This window comes from Budorcas taxicolor, chromosome 1 (assembly GCF_023091745.1).
Source record: "Budorcas taxicolor isolate Tak-1 chromosome 1, Takin1.1, whole genome shotgun sequence".
Lineage (NCBI taxonomy): Eukaryota > Metazoa > Chordata > Mammalia > Artiodactyla > Bovidae > Budorcas > Budorcas taxicolor.
In genome coordinates this window covers 134,062,970-134,081,541 of record NC_068910.1, presented here as the reverse complement: position 1 = coordinate 134,081,541, position 18,572 = coordinate 134,062,970, and the positions used below count along the sequence as shown (strand labels likewise).

The 18,572-nt window shown below is 43.3% G+C and overlaps 1 protein-coding gene across 1 annotated transcript in view; it reads left to right on the top strand.

The window, feature by feature from the left end:
* SLC12A8 (solute carrier family 12 member 8) overlaps positions 1-18,572 on the top strand; it is a 145,477-nt gene that overhangs the window by 114,410 nt on the left and 12,495 nt on the right. Inside the window, exons 12-14 of the mRNA XM_052645168.1 lie at positions 4,112-4,757; positions 17,532-17,629; positions 18,337-18,454. Coding sequence (XP_052501128.1) covers positions 4,112-4,757; positions 17,532-17,629; positions 18,337-18,454 — 862 coding nt within the window. The remainder of the gene's footprint in view (positions 1-4,111; positions 4,758-17,531; positions 17,630-18,336; positions 18,455-18,572) is intronic.

Genomic DNA, 18,572 nt, shown 5'->3' with positions numbered 1-18,572 from the left:
TCCCTCCCTTTACCTTCCTCTGCTTCTTATCCACCAGTCAGTGTGGACAGGTAGGACAAGTGACTATCCTCTCTAGTAACTTCCATGTGGTATGTGCCTTGTATTTTATTTTAATTAATTTTTATTAGGTAACATGTGTAGTTGGGTTGTTCAGTCGCTCAGTTGTATCTGACTCTTTGTGAGCCCCTGGACTGTAGCCGGCCAGGCTCCTCTGTCCATGGAATTCTCCAGGCAAGAATACTGGAGGGGGTTGCCATTTCCTTCTCCAAGATAATGTGTGTACAGGACTCAAAACTAAAAATAGAAGATACCCTGAGAATTTTTGCTCCATCACGAGTCTTTCTACTTCTTCATCACCTGTAGCCATGTCCTATCATAGCTGGTTTTATTAGTTTTTCATGAATCCTTCTTTCTCTTTACAGAGGTAGTGTTCTGTGTACGTTGTTCTTTGCCTTGCTTTTCTTCATTTAATATAGCTTGGAAATCTGTCTTTTCGTATGAGTATAGAAAGAACGTTCTCCTTCTTTTTCCATCGTGTGGATATACCATAGTTTATTAGCCAGTTCCCTATAGATAGTACAGCTTCCAGTGAACAGTGCTACAGAGGATACTCTCTGTGTGTGTGTGTGTGTGTATGTGTTCAATTTTACACATATGCAGATAGATATATCTATAGGATCAATTTTCCTAATTGAGTTTGCTGGTCAAAGGGTAAGTGCATTTTAATATTAATAGATATTGCCAAAACAACCTTCCATGGGAGCTGTATCATTTTGTATTTCTACCAGTAGTGTATGAAAGTTCCTGTCTTCCAGCAGCCAGCATGACTGTTAGACCTGGGCCAAGGACCTTGCTTTATAGGACTCTGTTCTGGCCTCTAGGAGACTCATGAGGTCAAGGGGACATGCCCTTAGCCTGTGGGCTTACATAAACAGATGGTGACCACATCTGGCCCAGGGACCATGGTTTGCCGGCTCTGGATTACCTCCTCCATATGTATCTCTAAACAAAATAGTTCAGTTTTGCCTGCTTTTTAAACTTCATATAAATATGGCATGCTTTTCAGGCACCATTATGTGACTCATCCATGTTTTTGCTGGTAGCAGCGGCTTGTTTATTACCGTCTCTCTATAGCATTTCCTCATTTGCTGCAGTTTCTTTACTAATCTTGCTGTCATGGTATGTCCCTGTTTGGGACTATTATGGACAGTGCAGTGAACATTCTTGTAGTAGACTGGCTCATGTGTGGAGTTCTTCCAGACCTGTTAGTGGAATTGCTCAGTTGTTAAGCTGTGTATAGCTTTGCTTCATAGATAACACTGAACTCTTTCTCTAAAGTAATTGTGTTAATTTAAACTCCTGTCAGCAGTTGGTAAGTGTTCCCATTCTTCTGTGCTCTTGCCAATACCTGATATTATCAGATGTTTTAATTTTTGCCAATCTGGTAGGTGTTTAATGGTGTCTCACTACAGTCTTGGAGAAGGCAATGGCACCCCACTCCAGTACTCTTGCCTGGAAAATCCCATGGACTGAGGAACCTGTGGGCTGCAGTCCATGGGGTCGCGAAGAGTCGGACACAACTGAGCGACTTCACTTTCACTTTTCACTTTCATGCATTGGAGAAGGAAATGGCAACCCACTCCAGTATTCTTGCCTGGAGAATCTCAGGGATGGGGGAGCCTGGTGGGCTGCCGTCCATGGGGTCGCACAGAGTCAGACACGACTGAAGTGACTTAGCAGCAGCAGCAGCACTACAGTCTTAATTTGCATTTCCCTGATTGCTAATGAGGTTGGGCATCTTTCATATGTTTAATAGACATCCTTTTGCACATTATCTTTAGTGGGTTGTCTGTCTTCTAATTATTTTGTAGGGATTCTTGTACATTCTGAATTGCTCTTTGTCAGTTACATGTGTTAACAAATATCTTTTCCCATTCTGTGACTTGACTTTTTTTGTGCTGTGTTTTGGTAACAGAAGTCCATGTGTGACTGTTTTATCACATTACAACCCACCCTTATCTAAGTCCTTCCTGGATCACTAGCATATTCTACAGTTTACCTAAGACCTCATTCCACTTATTTCAGACCCTCCTTTTATTTCATTAGTTTTTGACAATTTACTTTATTTTTTATAGTTTTATTGTTAGAGTATGCTGAATAGCTAACCCACTCCAGTACTCTTGCTTGGAGAATCCCATGGACGGAGGAGCCTGGTGGGCTGCAGTCCATGGAGTTGCTAGGAGTCGGACGTGACTGAGTGTCTTCACTTTCACTTTTCACTTGCATGCATTGGAGAAGGAAATGGCAACCCACTCCAGTGTTCTTCCCTGGAGAATCCCAGGGACAGGGGACCCTGGTGGGCTGCTGTCTATGGGGTCGCATAAAGTTGGGCATGACTGAAGCGACTTAGCAGCAGCAGTTCAGCAGCATGCAAATAGCTGTAGTAAGTATACCCAAAATGTAATTTTCAAAAACAATGAAATGTATCTTTACTCCTTAAAAAAAAAATTTTACTCTGGATTCTAGGGAAGGTGTTTCAAATCAATAGGGCCTCTGATCCTCAGAGACTCAGGCCAATGATGACTTTGCTACCTCCATCCTGTGAAGGTTGAACTCTGTTCCAATCCTCAGTAAGGGGGATGCACTTGGAGGAACATACCTGGGAGGTTCATAGATCAGGTCTGGATGTAGCTGACATGCCTGTCCCTCCCATCACAGTGCTGGCATAAAGGAGGTGGGTGCAGTGGTTAGGTCCTGTGTCTATCCTGAGAGTAAGGCTGACAGTATTTCCTGAAGAAGAGTGAGGGAATGAGAGGAGTCATCAAGAATTTTGCTTACTGAGTAACTAGAAGGATGAAATGGGTACTTTCTTAAGTGGAGAAGCTTCAGAGTAGACTTGAGAGCCAGGACATCGAGGGATTAGCAGTTTGGTTTTGGAACTACTTGGGTTGAGATCCTATTAGACATCAACTGGAAATGTTGAGTAGCTGCTGCTGCTGCTAAGTCGCATCAGTCGTGTCCAACTCTGTGCGACCCCATAGACGGCAGCCCACCAGGCTCCCCCGTCCCTGGGATTCTCCAGGCAAGAACACTGGAGTGGGTTGCCATGTCCTTCTCCAATGCATGAAAGTGAAAAGTGAAAGTGAAGTCGCTCAGTTGTGCCCAACTCTTAGCGACCCCATGGACTGCAGCCTACCAGGGTCCTCCATCCATGGGATTTTCCAGGCAAGAGTACAGTTGACTAAGTCTAGATTTCAGGGGAACATTTCAACTGGAGTTTCAAATTTGGGAGCTACGAGCATTAAACTGGTTTTCAAGGCCATGAGCCTGATTGAGGTCCTAGAGAAGGAAGATAGGTAGAGAAGAGGAGGGGTCCAAGGATGGAGCTGGAGAGTGCTCTGAATGCAGAATTCAGGAATGTGGGGTGGCCAGCAGCAGAGAGTAAGGAGCGGCCACTGACAAGGGGACCAGCAGGAGAAGCCAGGAGACCAGGGAGCAACCAGCTGGGTCAGATGGAATGCTCAGGTCAAGGAAGGCGAGGACTTAGAAGCGCTGTTGCTTTTGGCCCGAGAACCGTGTCAGGGTCTGTGAGGAGTAGCTTCTGTGGAGTGACAGGTCACAGTACATGGAGTTAGCACATTTTCTCCACTCTGTCTTCCTGCAGGTCACCCATACTCACCCCCATTAGTAACAGATGTGCACAAATGTATGTGCGAGAGTTTGTTCATGTTTGGTATTGGAACTGCCCCACCTCGGTCACCAATGAATCTGCTGTGTCTTCCGGAGTCTGCCACTCCCCTTGAGGTTATTTTCTCCATTAAAGCTTGGGAAGAATCAGTTTTGTATTTCTTTGATTTCCAAAGCTGACTTTAAAACCCAGTGAAAGACAAAAAGAGAAATACTTGTGAAGTTCGTGTTCTATAGTATTGTCCCATGTTAGCAGTTACTCTGGATTGGACATCATTATCCCAAGCTTGCAGATGAACTGTTGCTAACACACCAAGAAGCACATGGGAGAAGTGACTGGGCCAGTTTGAGCTGTGTTTCTATCGTGTCCTGTGGTTTTCTTCCATGAAGTTTCATGGTCCTGCAATTCCTTTTGTTTCTGCAGAACGGGCCAAATAAAACGCCGGTAGCTGCCATCTGCCTGACCAGCTTGGTGACCACGGCCTTTGTCCTCGTGGGTCAGGTGAATGTCCTGGCCCCCATCGTCACCATCAACTTCATGCTGACGTACATCATGGTGGACTACTCTTACTTCTCCCTGGCCATGGGGGGCTGCAGCCTCTCGGAGAGGCCTGAGTTGGTGCCCGGGGAGGGCCTGGGTGCTCTCCAGGGCTCTGAGCCCCTGCTTCTGGAGAAGGCTCCCAGTTATGGCTCTGAGGGCATTGCCCAGAGCCCCTCTGAGGGCACTCTGCTAGAATTCACCAAGGACATGGATCAGCTCCTCCAGCTAACCAGGACGCTGGAGAGTAGCCAGCCCAGGGGAGGAGAGAGCCATGGGATCCTAGAGAATCAGAAGCGGAAGACCAAGAAGGCCAGCAAGCAAACCCTCCAAGAGAGCTTCCTCCTGGACCTCAGGTCCCCTGCTTCCTTCCCTCCTGGGGATGCTGATGGATGGCCTACTGCCTCCTGGGAAGGGCAGAGGCCCCACAGGAATGCACAGAGTCCCAGAAGTGAAGGGGATCAGCCTAGGGGAGCCTATGGAGCAAAACTCATCCCTGAGCCAAGTAACCAGCCCAGGCCAAGCAGAGAAGGTGGGTGCTTTGCAGTCACACCAGGGCCTCCTAATTTGGGAGTTATCACAACCCTCTTTCAGATCCTTAGGTCATTTTATAGCTGGGTTTAAAATCCTTGTTAATTTTGTTTCATGTTTACTTTAAAATATTATGGTCAGTTATCAGCTGAATTTATAATTCTAGTCTGGTATAGAGTAGTTTTAAGCAGAAATTTCTATCTACTCTTGTATGTTAGGGCTGGGAGCCGTGAGTGAGTGAGTGAGTGAGTGAAGTTGCTCAGTCGTGTCTGACTCTGCGACCCCATGGACTGTAGTCTACCTAGTAATTATATATTAATTTCATTTTACTCAAAAATGAGCCAACATGAATGAACCAGTTTCTCCCTTCAAGGGAAGTGGAAGTGTGCTGTGACAAACTGCCTGGCAAGGGCTCAGTCTATTTCGTCTTTGGAGGATGAATCTCCCAAACCAGGCAGGAGGGGGATGGAGAGACAGGAGATGAGATAAAGAGCACAGCTTTTCTTTGCTTCCTCGTATCTGCAGACAGAGGGAGACGCTCAAGGGAGACTTCTGGGGCGTGAGAAATTCCAAGAGAAAGAGAGAACTCAGAATTGTTTAGTCTTCCATATTCCAGGTGCTTGCTTGTGCTCACTCAGTTGTATCTGATTCTTTGTGACCCCATGGATGTGTAGCCTGCGAGGCTCCTCTGTCCGTGGGATTTCCCAGGCAAGAAAACTGGAGTGGGTTGCCATTTCCTTCTCCAGGGGATCTTCCTGACCCAGGGATCAAACCTGTGTCTCTTGTTGGCAGGCAGATGCTTTTACCACTTCACCACCTGGGAAGCCCGTATTCTAGGTACTTGGCATACATGATTGCATGTCATATAATCGTTGTTAGCGCTTCCTGTTTTACCAGTGAAGACCCCACATCCCAATGAGATGACAAAGACTCCTCAGAGCTGGTATTCTGCATGGCTGGATATCACACCCAGGTCTCTCTGTATCTGAAGCCCAGTACCTTCCTCTACGTAGATTAACCTGTTTCCTGAGGTCTGGGTAGACAAGTGTGGGTAAAGAGAAGGAGACAGGGGACATAGAAGAGATGTCCAAAACTAATTGCTTTGGGTTCTTTTGTACACCTGCTTTTCCTTCTTTACCTCCAGATAGGTGGATGGTTCTTACTGGTAGGAGCATAATTAAAATTTTTTAATCATATCATTTTTGTCAAAATAACAAGTACAGTTTAATAAGCCAAGTGGAATTAAAAGTCATAGCCAGAAATAGTACTTCTGTTCTTCTACACCATCCCTCTTCTCCATCCTGTAGTTCCACTCCCAGAAAATCCCACTTTCAACCAAATCGTGTTAACCTTTATGTTACTAAATAATATATTTGTATTGCTACTTCTTGATATATCAGTTTTAGGTATCATTTTTAAAATTTACTATTATGATAAATGAAGACTAGCTCATTTATGCCACTCTGATTTCTCACCCAATGTCCCCCATGTAATTACATCACAGTTTAAAAAATTAGTTTTAGTAGCTAGTATTCATATTATCATGATTAAGTAAATATTGCTTAACTATGAGCCATATATTACACTATGATTACATTGCCTTTTTTGTCCAACTTTTCCTGTTTCCTGGGGTTAATAATTGCCATGGTTTTTCTATTTGCTTGGTTTTTCTATCATCATTTTTCTCTGTGTGCTCCGGTGAATACGGCAAATGGCTCTCAATGTTAAGTTCCAAATGTTCAAATTCTTAAGACATTTATCATATCCATTTGTTTTTTTCCTGTCTGTCCTGTGGCTCCTATCCTGATCCCCTCTAGTTTGTGAGTTCTTTAGGCCTGCTACAAAGCTGTTGTCTTGGAATTCCTCTCTGTCTCTTCTTTTCCTACTTGGCATTGACTGACCTCCCTATGTTTGAAGAATTTCCAGTGCTGTGAGTGTTGGTGGGAGGCAAAGCAAGCGTTTCACACTTAAAACTGAAAATGTGAGACACTCAGTTTTCCAGTCCCTCCTACAGGCAGAGTTCAGGCACAGGAGCAAACCTCAGTTAATCAGATAAGCCGATTCCAAGTGAATCAGATACTTGGAACCGGAAACCTGAAGAGATGAGGACTTTGAGGAACTCTCTGGAAGCATGATAGTGGCTGCAAGGTGACTGCATTCCTGGCTCCACCATCCAGGGCTTTTCAGGGTCAATGGTGTCGGAACCTGGGTTGCTGCAGCAGTGATATCCCCACTAGACTGCTCTGACATATAATTTTGAGTGTTGTCCTTGGTGATTTACCTCTGAGATTGGTTCACTAGCCTTTCCAGCTGTTCTCAGAGATTGGGAAATATCTTTTTAGTTGGTCATATTACCCTGTTCTTGATTTCCAAGAGCTCTTGGTTGTAATCTGATTTGTCTTCATCTTTTAAAAAAATTTTTGAAAATCATCTCAATCTTGTTTCATGGGTACAATGCTTATTTTCCAGGTGATATTAGTTATTCTCCCTTTAAAGTCTTTTTCTGCCCGATGATGTTTAGATTCTTTTCTCTTTGGCTTCATCTCATGCTCCCTTTTATACTGGAGGCTTTACTAAAATGTCTGTTGATCTTTTGATTTCCTTTTCTACTTAGAAGTGAGTCCTGAAAAGCTGTTGAGAAGACCTGTGTCCTGGGCAGCGCTTATTGGTTAGGGCACCTCATTGTAGAGTGATCAAGAAGCTGGCTTTTTCATGAGAGGACCCCCAAGTGTGATTAGCTAGAGATTTCCTCTGTGGCTCTTCAGTTCCTCCAGAGAAGAGTCCTTTAATCTCTTGCCTGGGAGTCCCCCAGAGAGCCAGGTGATGTAAGGGAGTTGAGGTATCCCACTGCTTAGGATACAGACGTCATTGAATCCCGCAGTTTCTAGCTCCATCCCCTCTCTCTTTGTTATGCCTGGTGTCCCAAGTTCAGGCCCTCTCTGGTTTGATTCCTTCAGAGGAACCCCCCTGCCCCCCGCCAACACACACACACCTTGGGGAGGGGTCAGGCAAAGAGGATTATTCCCCAGCTGCATGAACAGAGGAAAGGAACTTGATGCCCAGCTATTTCACATACCGTCTTGTGAACAGTCGCCTGCACCATCCCGCTTCCTGGTCCTGAACTTTTTGTGGTCCACTAGGGTACACTGGACGGAGAAGGCAATGGCAAGCCACTCCAGTGCTCTTGCCTAGAAAATCTCATGGACAGAGGAGCCTGGTAGGCTGCAGTCCATGGGGTCGCTACTAGTCAGACATGACTGAGCGACTTCACTTTCACTTTCCACTTTCACGCATTGGAGAAGGACATGGCGGCCCACTCCAGTGTTCTTGTCTGGAGGATCCCAGGGACGGGGGAGCCTGGTGGGCTGCCATCTATGGGGTCGCACAGAGTCGGACACGACTGAAGCAACTTAGCAGCAGCAGCAGCAGGGTCCACTGGGCCGGTCCTTGCCAGCACCCTCTCTTAGGCCCTAGAGTTCTTCCTCGGCTCTGCTCAGTTTGTTACTACTCCTCTGTCACCTCTCCACCTTCCAAGACTTGTTTTTATCTTGTTTCTCTGATTCTTCTTGTGTTTGTGGGTTTATGGCTATTTAGTTCCTCTTCTGTTTTCTTAGTGGGTTATCAGGAAAGAAGTGTGGTCATTTCGCAACATTTAGTCAGTGAAGTTGCCAGATCTTAGAAACGTCCCAAGCTCTTGCTGACCCCTCCCTCTCCTCCATTCTTGCTGCCTGTACCTTGGTGCAGGCCCTCGTATCCAGCACCCAGACTCTTGTTTATCTCCACGCTCATCTCCAGACTCCAGCTCCTCCTATATCCTCTTTCTCGTTTTCACTGTCCTCTGAATGATCTTTCTAGGGTAAAATTCTCATCCTGTCTCTTTTACTTAAAAACCTTCGTTGGAATATAATACCTTCCTTGGTGTGATTTGCAAGGTTCTTGGCAATATTCCTACCCTAGCTTCCTGGGCACTTTTCTCATGATAACCCATATACGTATGTTCAGCTATACCCAGATGTGTGCCCCAAACACATCATGTTCTTTATTCCTTCCTACCTTTGCAATGCCATTCTGCCTGCTGCAATTGCATCACTCCTCCTCTTCCATCTGAAAAATGCTGACTTGCAGTTTAAAATCCATTTGACTTTTCAGATGCACTCTGAGAAGGATTCCCTGATCTCCTCTCCTATGCAAGCATAGCATTTGAGCCACACTAATCGTATGAACACTTATCACATTGTTTTATACATTTGCTTACACATTTGTCTTCAGGCTTTCTCATCTATCTGTCTAAGGAAATGTTCGTTTTATTCCTTTGCCCCAAACCATGTCTTTCTACCTTGTCTTCATCAACAATATTCCCACACAGTATATGACACTGACAAACATTCAGTAAAGGCTAATAAATTGATTAACAATTGTACAGATATTGGCTAAAAATTTTAAACATTGATAGGTAGAGTAGAAAGAGTTAAACTATAAGAACCTAATGTGTGACAAACCAGATGCCATAAAATAATGAGTCAAATCGCTAGTGAATATATATTGTTGAGAGTAAGTGGATCAAAAAATTAACTTGGGGCTGTATTTGATACTTTATTTAGCCACAAATTCCTTATTTATAACAGCTGCCCAGGAAAGAGATTTGTGACTATTGAAGATATCATCAAAGACAAAAAGGATCTGATGAAACAGAAATAAAAAACATTTGCACCACGCAGTGTCACAGAAGGAAACAATTATTCTGATAAACACAACTGATAAAAGCAAACCTCCCAAAGCATATTATTTTTAAAAACAGGAAGGTCAAAATCCAGATTCCACTAAAGAGAGGTCAGAAGAAATGAAACGCAGTTTACATTTGAAAAAACAGTGCCCAGATTCACTGTCCATTCAACAAACTAACTTTTATGATTAAGTGTTGAATGTTGTTAGTAGCTAAAAATAGGCAGCATTTACTGAGTCTGTCCCACATGCCTGGTGTGGAGATACTCTCTTAAATATGGATGATCTCAGCTCAGATCTAGGCATTGTTACTAGCTTTTTCCAGATGGCAAAGGTGAGGCTTAGGGAAGTTATACACTTACTCAGAATATGCGGCAGCTAGAATTTGAACCCAGTTCTATCTCATTGTAGAATTTATGTTCTAAACCACTATCAGCTCAGTTCAGTTACTCAGTCGTGTCCGAGTCTTTGTGACCCCATGAATTGCAGCACGCCAGGCCTCCCTGTCCATTACCAACTCCCGGAGTTCACTCAAACTCACGTCCCTTGAGTCCGTGATGCCATCCAGCCATCTCATCCTCTGTCGTCCCCTTCTCCTCCTGCTCCCAATCCCTCTCAGCATCAGAATCTTTTCCAATGAGTCAACTCTTTGCATGAGGTGGCCAAAACACTGGAGTTTCAGCTTTAGCATCATTCCTTCCAAAGAACACCCAGGACTGATCTCTTTTAGAATAGATTGGTTGGATCTCCTTGCAGTCCAAGGGACTCTCAAGAGTCTTCTCCAACACCACAGTTCAAAAGCATCAATTCTTCGGTGCTCAACTTTCTTCACAGTCCAACTCTCACATCCATACATGACCACTGGAAAAACCATAGCCTTGACTAGATGGACCTTAGTTGGCAAAGTAATGTCTCTGCTTTTGAATATGCTATCTAGGTTGGTCATAACTTTCCTTCCAAGGAGTAAGCGTCTTTTAATTTCATGGCTGCAGTCACCATCTGCAGTGATTTTGGAGCCCCCCAAAATAAAGTCTGACACTGATTCCACTGTTTCCCCATCTATTTCCCATGAAGTGATGGGACCAGATGCCATGATCTTCGTTTTCTGAATGTTGAGCTTTAAGCCAACTTTTTCACTCTCCTCTTTCACTTTCATCAAGAGGCTTTTTAGTTCCTCTTCACTTTCTGCCATAAGGGTGGTGTCATCTGCATATCTGAGGTTATTGATATTTCTCCCGGCAATCTTGATTCCAGCTTGTGCTTCTTCCAGCCCAGTGTTTCTCATGATGTACTCTGCATATAAGTTAAATAAGCAGGGTGACAATATACAGCCTTGAATTACTCCTTTTCCTCTTTGGAACCAGTTTGTTGTTCCATGTCCAGTTCTAACTGTTGCTTTCTGACCTGCATACAGGTTTCTCAAGAGGCAGGTCAGGTGGTCTGGTATTCCCATCTCTTTCAGCATTTTCCACAGTTTATTGTGATCCACACAGTCAAAGGCTTTGGCATAGTCAATAAAGCAGAAATAGATGTTTTTCTGGAACTCTCTTGCTTTTCCATGATCCAGCGGATGTTGGGCATTTGATCTCTGGTTCCTCTGCCTTTTCTAAAACCAGTTTGAACATCAGGAAGTTCACAGTTCACGTATTGCTGAAGCCTGGCTTGGAGAATTTTGAGCATTACTTCACTAGCGTGTGAGATGAGTGCAATTGTGCAGTGGTTTGAGCATTCTTTGGCATTGCCTCTCTTTGGGATAGTATGTATATGCTGCTTGGGTCAGTGTCTATTATGAACTAGGCCGTGGTACTGAAAATGTTAGTTGCTCAGTTGTGTTCAACTCTTTGCAACCCTAAGGACTGTAGCCTGCCAGGCTTCTCTGTCCATGGGACTTTTCAGGCAAGAATACTGGAGTGGGTAGCCATTCCTTTCTCCAGGGAATCTTCCCAATCCGGGGATCGAACCTGGGTTAAGTGAATCCAATTTAAACCACCATTAAGATATCACTACATATCTATTAAGCTATCAAAAATTTCAATAAAAACTATTTAGGTCAGTGGAAATCAGGTATTATATGTAAGCATTGTTGGAAGAAAGGTCAATGGAGTCATTCCTTTTGGATCAATTGATTTGTTTTTTTCATCAAACTTAGGAGGTTTGGGGTCATGATTTCTTCAGAAAGGAGTAGTTTTGTTGCCAGAGGGAGCAAATTTGTGGCCTCTGCCTTTACAAGCTTAATGTGGTGAGTCAAGTAGAAATGGAATGGGGAAATTTTTAGCTTTGCTAGCCTGAGGAAGTGGAACCAGTGAGGGTGAGCAGTGTACCAGCCAGAAATTTAATGGAGAGATTCTAGAAATGAGAGAGCCATAGAAAGACTGTAGCTCCCCACACTGCTGATCTGGGCAGCCTGAGAGAGACTGGGATAATCAGTCAGCTTCAACTGTGGTTCCCAACCCACACACACATCTGCTGGCAGAGGGGGAAGCCTCTTAGGCCACATAGACACAGGGGCAAGCTCCATGCTACTAAAAACTGGAGTGGGGATACGAGTAGCCCAGGAGGAAGACTGTAAGCTCTCACTGTTCTTACCCTCAGCTCCAGCAGTTTTAGAAAAATAAACACTTCTTAGTTTGTCTCCATTTGGTAAATTTCTAGAGCCCCAGGGGATTGTTTCTGATAATTTCTCTAGTTGTATACCTATCTCTTACAGAGAGGATTTTCTGCCCTCTTCACATTGCAGTAGCTGGAAGTCCCTCTGGTTCATCCTCTCTGGAGAATGAACTTTTAGGCTGTAACAAGAAATACAAAACTGTCTAATCGCTCTGAGTTAGTAAATCTAGTTGGGGGAATTGTATCTCAAGAAAACAACCGTAAACTGAACAGCAAACCATAAGTATATACAGGATTCTCATAACTGCATTGTTGGTGCTGATGACAACCTAGAAATAAATGTGCAGTATTTGATAAGTGGTTAAAAGATTGCAGAATCAACATGATAAGATACCACACGATCCTGAAACATGCTTGAAACATGATCACTTGTGGACCATATCAGTGCCCATTCTTATTTTGTACCTGCTAGTTAGAACTATGTGTTTATTTATCCTGATGAAATATGGAGTGTATTTCCAGAGATGGCTTCATATTGACTTTAAATAATTTCTATAAAATTATTTAAATTTGTGGTTTAAAAAATCGACATAATTGTTTTCCCCTGCAGGCCTAAAGTCTTCATATCTGCATGTTGAAAGTATACAATGTAATCAAAGACAATCTTAACAGTGCTTTGTCTTTCAAAAAAAATTAATAGAACCATCAATTCAAATCGGTTATAAACATTGGCAGAGTTTTCCAAAATTTATTTTATTGTAGTTGATTTATAATGTTGTATTAACTTCTGTATAGCAAAGTGATTCACTTATACATACATACATATATATATATATTCTTTTTCATATTCTTTTCCATTATGGTTTATACTAGGATATTGAATAGAGTCCCTGTGCTAGACAATAGGACCTTGTTGTTTATCCATTCTATATGTAACAGTTTGTATCTGCTAATCCCAAACTATCAGTCCATCCTTATCACCTCCTCCTTGGCAACCATGTCTGGGAGTCTATTTCTGTTTTAATTTAAATTTGTTTATTTTCATTGGAGGCTAATTACTTTACAGTGTTGTACTGGTTTTGCCACACATCAGCATGAATCCGCCACGGGTGCATGCGTGTGAAGTTCATTTGTGCCACATTTAGAGTCCGCACATACATGACATCGTATCGGTACTTGCACTTGTCTTCCTCTGTCTGACTTACTTCACTTAGTGTGACAATCGCTAGGTCCATACACGTTGCTGCAAATGGCATATTTCATTCTTTTTTAATGGCTGAGTAGTATTCCACTGTATATATGTACCACATATTCTTTATCCATTCATCTGTCAGTGGGCATTTAGGTTGTTCCCATGTCCTGGCTATTGTACACAGTGCTGCGATGAACACTGGAGTGCACGTATCTTTTCAAATTATAGTTTTGTCTGGATACATGCCCAGGAGTGGGATTGCTGGATCATATGCAGTTCTATTTTTAGATTCTTAAGGAACCTCCATACCTTTCTCCATTGTGGCTGCACCAATTTACATTCCCAGAACAGTGTAGGAGGGTTTCCTTTTTTCTACACCCTCTCCAGCATTTGTTGTTTGTAGACTTTTTAATGATGGCCATTGTCTCATATGAGGTGATATATCATTGTTGTTTTGATTTCTATTTCCCTAATAATTAGTGATGATGAGCATTTTTTCATGTGCTTCTTGGCCATCTGTATGTCTTCTCTGGATAAATGTCTATCTAGGTCTTCTGGAAGAGTTTCTTTTAATCCACAATTAAAAAGGAGACATTTGTTGAGCATCTTCTATGCCTAGATTTGACAAACTGCCTAGATTTGACATTTAGAGCTACAAAAGACAATCTTTGCCTTCAAGATAGGGAGGTGTAAAAAATAAGTAGAATGGGTTGGAAGTATATGATAAAGGCAGACATGTTGAGAGGATGCAGACTTCTCTGGGGCCTGGGTTGGTTTGTCATTCATTTACCCTCATGTGACCTGCCTCTTGAGAAATCTGTATACAGGTCAGGAAGCAACAGTTAGAACTGGACATGGAACAACAGACTGGTTCCAAAGAGGAAAAGGAATACATCAAGGCTGTATATTGTCACCCTGCTTATTTAACTTATATGCAGAATACATCATGAGAAACGCTGGAGTGGAAGAAGCACAAGCTGGAATCAAGATTGCCGGGAGAAATATCAATAACCTCAGATATGCAGATGACACCACCCTTATGGCAGAAAGTGAAGAGGAACTAAAAAGCCTCTTGATGAAAGTGAAAGAGGAGAGTGAAAAAGTTGGCTTAAAGCTCAACATTCAGAAAACGAAGATCATGGCATCTGGTCCCATCACTTCATGGGAAATAGATGGGGAAACAGGGGAAACAGTGGAAACAGTGTCAGACTTTATTTTTGGGGGCTCCAAAATCACTGCAGATGGTGACTGCAGCCATGAAATTAAAAGACGTTTACTCCTTGGAAGGAAAGTTATGACCAACCTAGATAGCATATTCAAAAGCAGAGATATTACTTTGCCAACTAAGGTCCATCTAGTCAAGGCTATGGTTTTTCCAGTGGTCATGTATGGATGTGAGAGTTGGACTGTGAAGAAGGCTGAGCACCAAAGAATTGATGCTTTTGAACTGTGGTGTTGGAGAAGACTCTTGAGAGTCCCTTGGACTGCAAGGAGATCCAACCAGTCCATTCTGAAGGAGATCAGCCCTGGGATTTCTTTGGAAGGAATGATGCTAAAGCTGAAACTCTAGTACTTTGGCCACCTCATGTAAAGAGTTGACTCATTGGAAAAGACTTTGATGCTGGGAGGGATTGGGTGCAGGAGGAGAAGGGGACGACAGAGGATGAGATGGCTGGATGGCATCACTGACTCCATGGACGTGAATCTGAGTGAACTCTGGGAGTTGGTGATGGACAGGGAGGCCTGGCGTGCTGCGATTCATGGGGTCACAAAGACTCGGACACGACTGAGCGACTGCACTGAACTGAACTGATGGGATATTTACTACTTTCCAAGCACTGTTCTAGACTAGGGATGGAGAACATGCTGAATAGATGTAGAAGGTCTCTGCTGTCATTGAAGTTGCCTCCTATCAGAAAAGACACATAATAAACAAGCAAACACACATACTGGGATGTCAGTAAGTGATAAGTCATATGATGAATCATAACGTGGGGTAACAGGATAGAAACTAGGGTGGGAATAGTGACTCTGTTTCAGATAGGTTTGTCAGAAAAGATCTTTTTAAGAAGAGGATATTCTTTTGGAAAACGGAAGTATATAAAGTAGTGAGCCAGGCAGAGATGTGAGGGAAGAGTTCCAGGTAGAGGAAATGGCATGTGTAAAGGTGCAGATGGGAATCGGATTGGCAAATTGCAAGAACGGCAGAATCCCAGGGGTGGCTGGAGAGGAATGGGTCACAGGAGATGGATAGGAGATGAGCACAGTAAGGAAGGCAGAGGTCAGTCCTGTGTAGTCACACATGCCATGGTGACCACAGCAGAAGGTCGCTGAAAGTTCTAGCTGGGGGTGTGATATGATAAGATCCAGCCTTAAAGATCACTGGCTTTGTGAGGAATAGATTGGATAGAAGCAGCAGAAGGACCTAAAGCCTGCTTGGAGGTATATTAATTAAGGGAGGTTAAACTGCTATAACAAATAAGTAAAAACTTAGTGGCTCAAACACAATGGAAATTTATTTCTCACTTGCACTAATAGTCCAGGAACGGTGTTCCAAATCAGTGGGAGGCTCTCCTCCATGCATTATTCAGGGACCCAGCCTCCTTCCATTTTTATGATTCCACTATCCAACCAGTCCATCCTAAAGGAAATCAGTCCTGAATATTCATTGGAAGGGCTGATGCTGAAGTGGAAACTCCGATACTTTGACCACCTGATGCGAAGAGCTGACTCATTTGAAAAGACCCTGATGCTGGGAAAGATTGAGGGCAGGAGGAGAAGGGGATGACAGAGGATGAGATGGTTGGATGGCATCACCGACTCAATGGACATGGGTTTGGGTGAACTTTGGGAGTTGGTGATGGACAGGGAGGGCTGGTGTACTGCAGTTCATGGTGTCACAAAGAGTCAGACATGACTAAGCGACTGAACTGAACTGATCCCCTAGGACCTTGTCATGAACAAAATCAAGACTGAGTTCCCATATTCAGATTTCAGGCACAGAGAAGAGGTATACCTACCCTCTCAAAGGCTTTCATGCAGAACTGGCACTCACCACTTGTGTTCACATTCTGTTGGTGAGAGCTTAGTCACATGACCACACCTAACTGTAGTAAAGAAGAGTGCTGAGGACTGAATGAAGTATTTGGAGGTTAGAAGGGAAAGACGAGCCGGTGAAGGAGACTGAGTAGGGGACAGTGAGATAGGAGGAAAAGCAAGGGACCAAGGCATCTTAGAAACCAGGAGACAAATACATTTCAATCAGGAGAAGGTGATCACTTGGGTCAGATGCTACCAGAAAGGTCAAATGAGATGAGGAGTTGCCCATTGAATTTGAAAAGATTCAAGTCACTGACAGCTTGAGTAAGAGTAGTTTTAGTTGAGTGGTGTGTACTATCCTAAAAGTAGGTTGAGGAAACAATAGGAGGTAGAAACCATATAGGCGATTCTTCTGAGAACTTTTGCTATAAAGGAGACCCAGAAAATGGGACAGTAGCTAGGGGGTGACCAGAAACTTTCTTTAGTTGGAAGAAATTACAGTGTATCTGTATTTGATGGGGATGATTTGGTAGAGGATGGAAAACTTGATGACGCAAAGGTGAGATGAACAGGGCACAAATACAGGGATGGGCCTTAGGTAGGAGGCCCATCTGCTTCCTCAATGGAAAGGCAGAAGAGAGGGCACAGATGAAAGCAGGTTGGCAGATGTGCTGATGAGAGGATATGAAAGCTCTCTTTTGAGAAGACAGATTGTAAATTTATTGCATCAGAGCGTAGGAGAATGAGTTACCTTAAGGTATAAGACTTGTGAGTGATGCTACAGTGAGGAAGTAGATGATCTGTCCAAGGGAGTGCTTGCTAACAGTCTTGGGCATGGACTCTAAGCTAGATGAGAGGGTAATGAAAAGAGAGAGTAGGTGGTAGGAAGCAAAACCATATTAGGGCAAGTTGACTGAAGGTCCCCCTGCAGGCTATGAATAGTTGGGGTGGGAGACAGCAGAGTGAATGCGGAAAAAAACAGAGGTGATGGACTGAGGGCAGATTTATTGAAATCGTGATTTAGGAGGTGAACTTTCTGGTAAAGACAAGCCTCAGGTGTGGCCAAGGAAGCTAATGGTTGAGGTGAGTGGACATTGTCTTTTAGACTGAATTACAAAATTGGAGAAGAGGAGCACATAGGTGTTTGCTAATAAAAACACTAGAAGGTTTGATAACAAAATAGTAACCGAGGATTTTGGCTCATTTATTTTTCAGATTTCTTCCTAAAGTCCTGGCTACAGGAACAAGATATCCAGAGGAGACCAACTTCTTTCTACACTCACATATGCAATCCCTGGGTCTCCCTGTTGGGGGTGAGTAACTTCATTTTGATCTCAACTGTTCTTGAGACTTAATTCTGGTGGATACATGTGTGATCTTGGGGTGAGGGTTGAGGGGAGGACAGAGGAAAGTCTTTATTAGGAGAAATGTGTTTTAATTCCCTCTTATATTAGAATTTAGATGAGGCTACACATGGCAAGATTGCATTTAATGAACCATTTATTTTAATCAGTGGTTTACTTTTTAAATAATCATCTCTGATAAATTCTGGATCACTGAATTTCCAGGTATACCATATTAGCATAATTTAAGTTGCTTCTCTTAGAGAGGAATAGGACAAGGAGCTAGAATAGAATATCTATTTATTGATTGTTTTGATTAGAAGGTTCTTTCATAAGGACATCTTCTCAAATATCTTCTGTAAAGAGGGTTTTTTTGCATTACAAGTAAACTTCAATTATTCAAACTGCTATAGGATTCAGAGGTTGATGAGAGGACCATTGTTTCTAAAGGCCCTAGTCTTATCAAGGGTTTTCGTTTGTTTTTTGAGGGGACCACACCACGTGGCTTGCAGGATCTTAGTTCCCAGACCAGGAAGCAAACCCTGGTCCCCTGCAGCAGAAGTGTGGAGTCCTAACCACTGGGCAACCAGGGAATTCCTCCACTTAAGGCCCTTGTCTTGTGGCTTGCTTAGTGTGTGTTTCAACCATGAGCTGACTTCTTCCTTCTCTTTCCACAGGCTGTTGGGTCCCTTCTCATCATGTTTGTTATCCAGTGGGTCTATACCCTGGTTAACATAGGTGTTGCTGCCATTGTATATTTCTACATCGGTCGGACAAGCCCCGGACTTCACCTTGGTGAGCAATACAGCCATTTTGCCACCACCTCCTTTCTTCTCTTTCAGCATTTATCGAAAAGCATAGGTTTTGAACACCTATTAAATGCCAACACTGACTCAGATACAAATCCCACTTT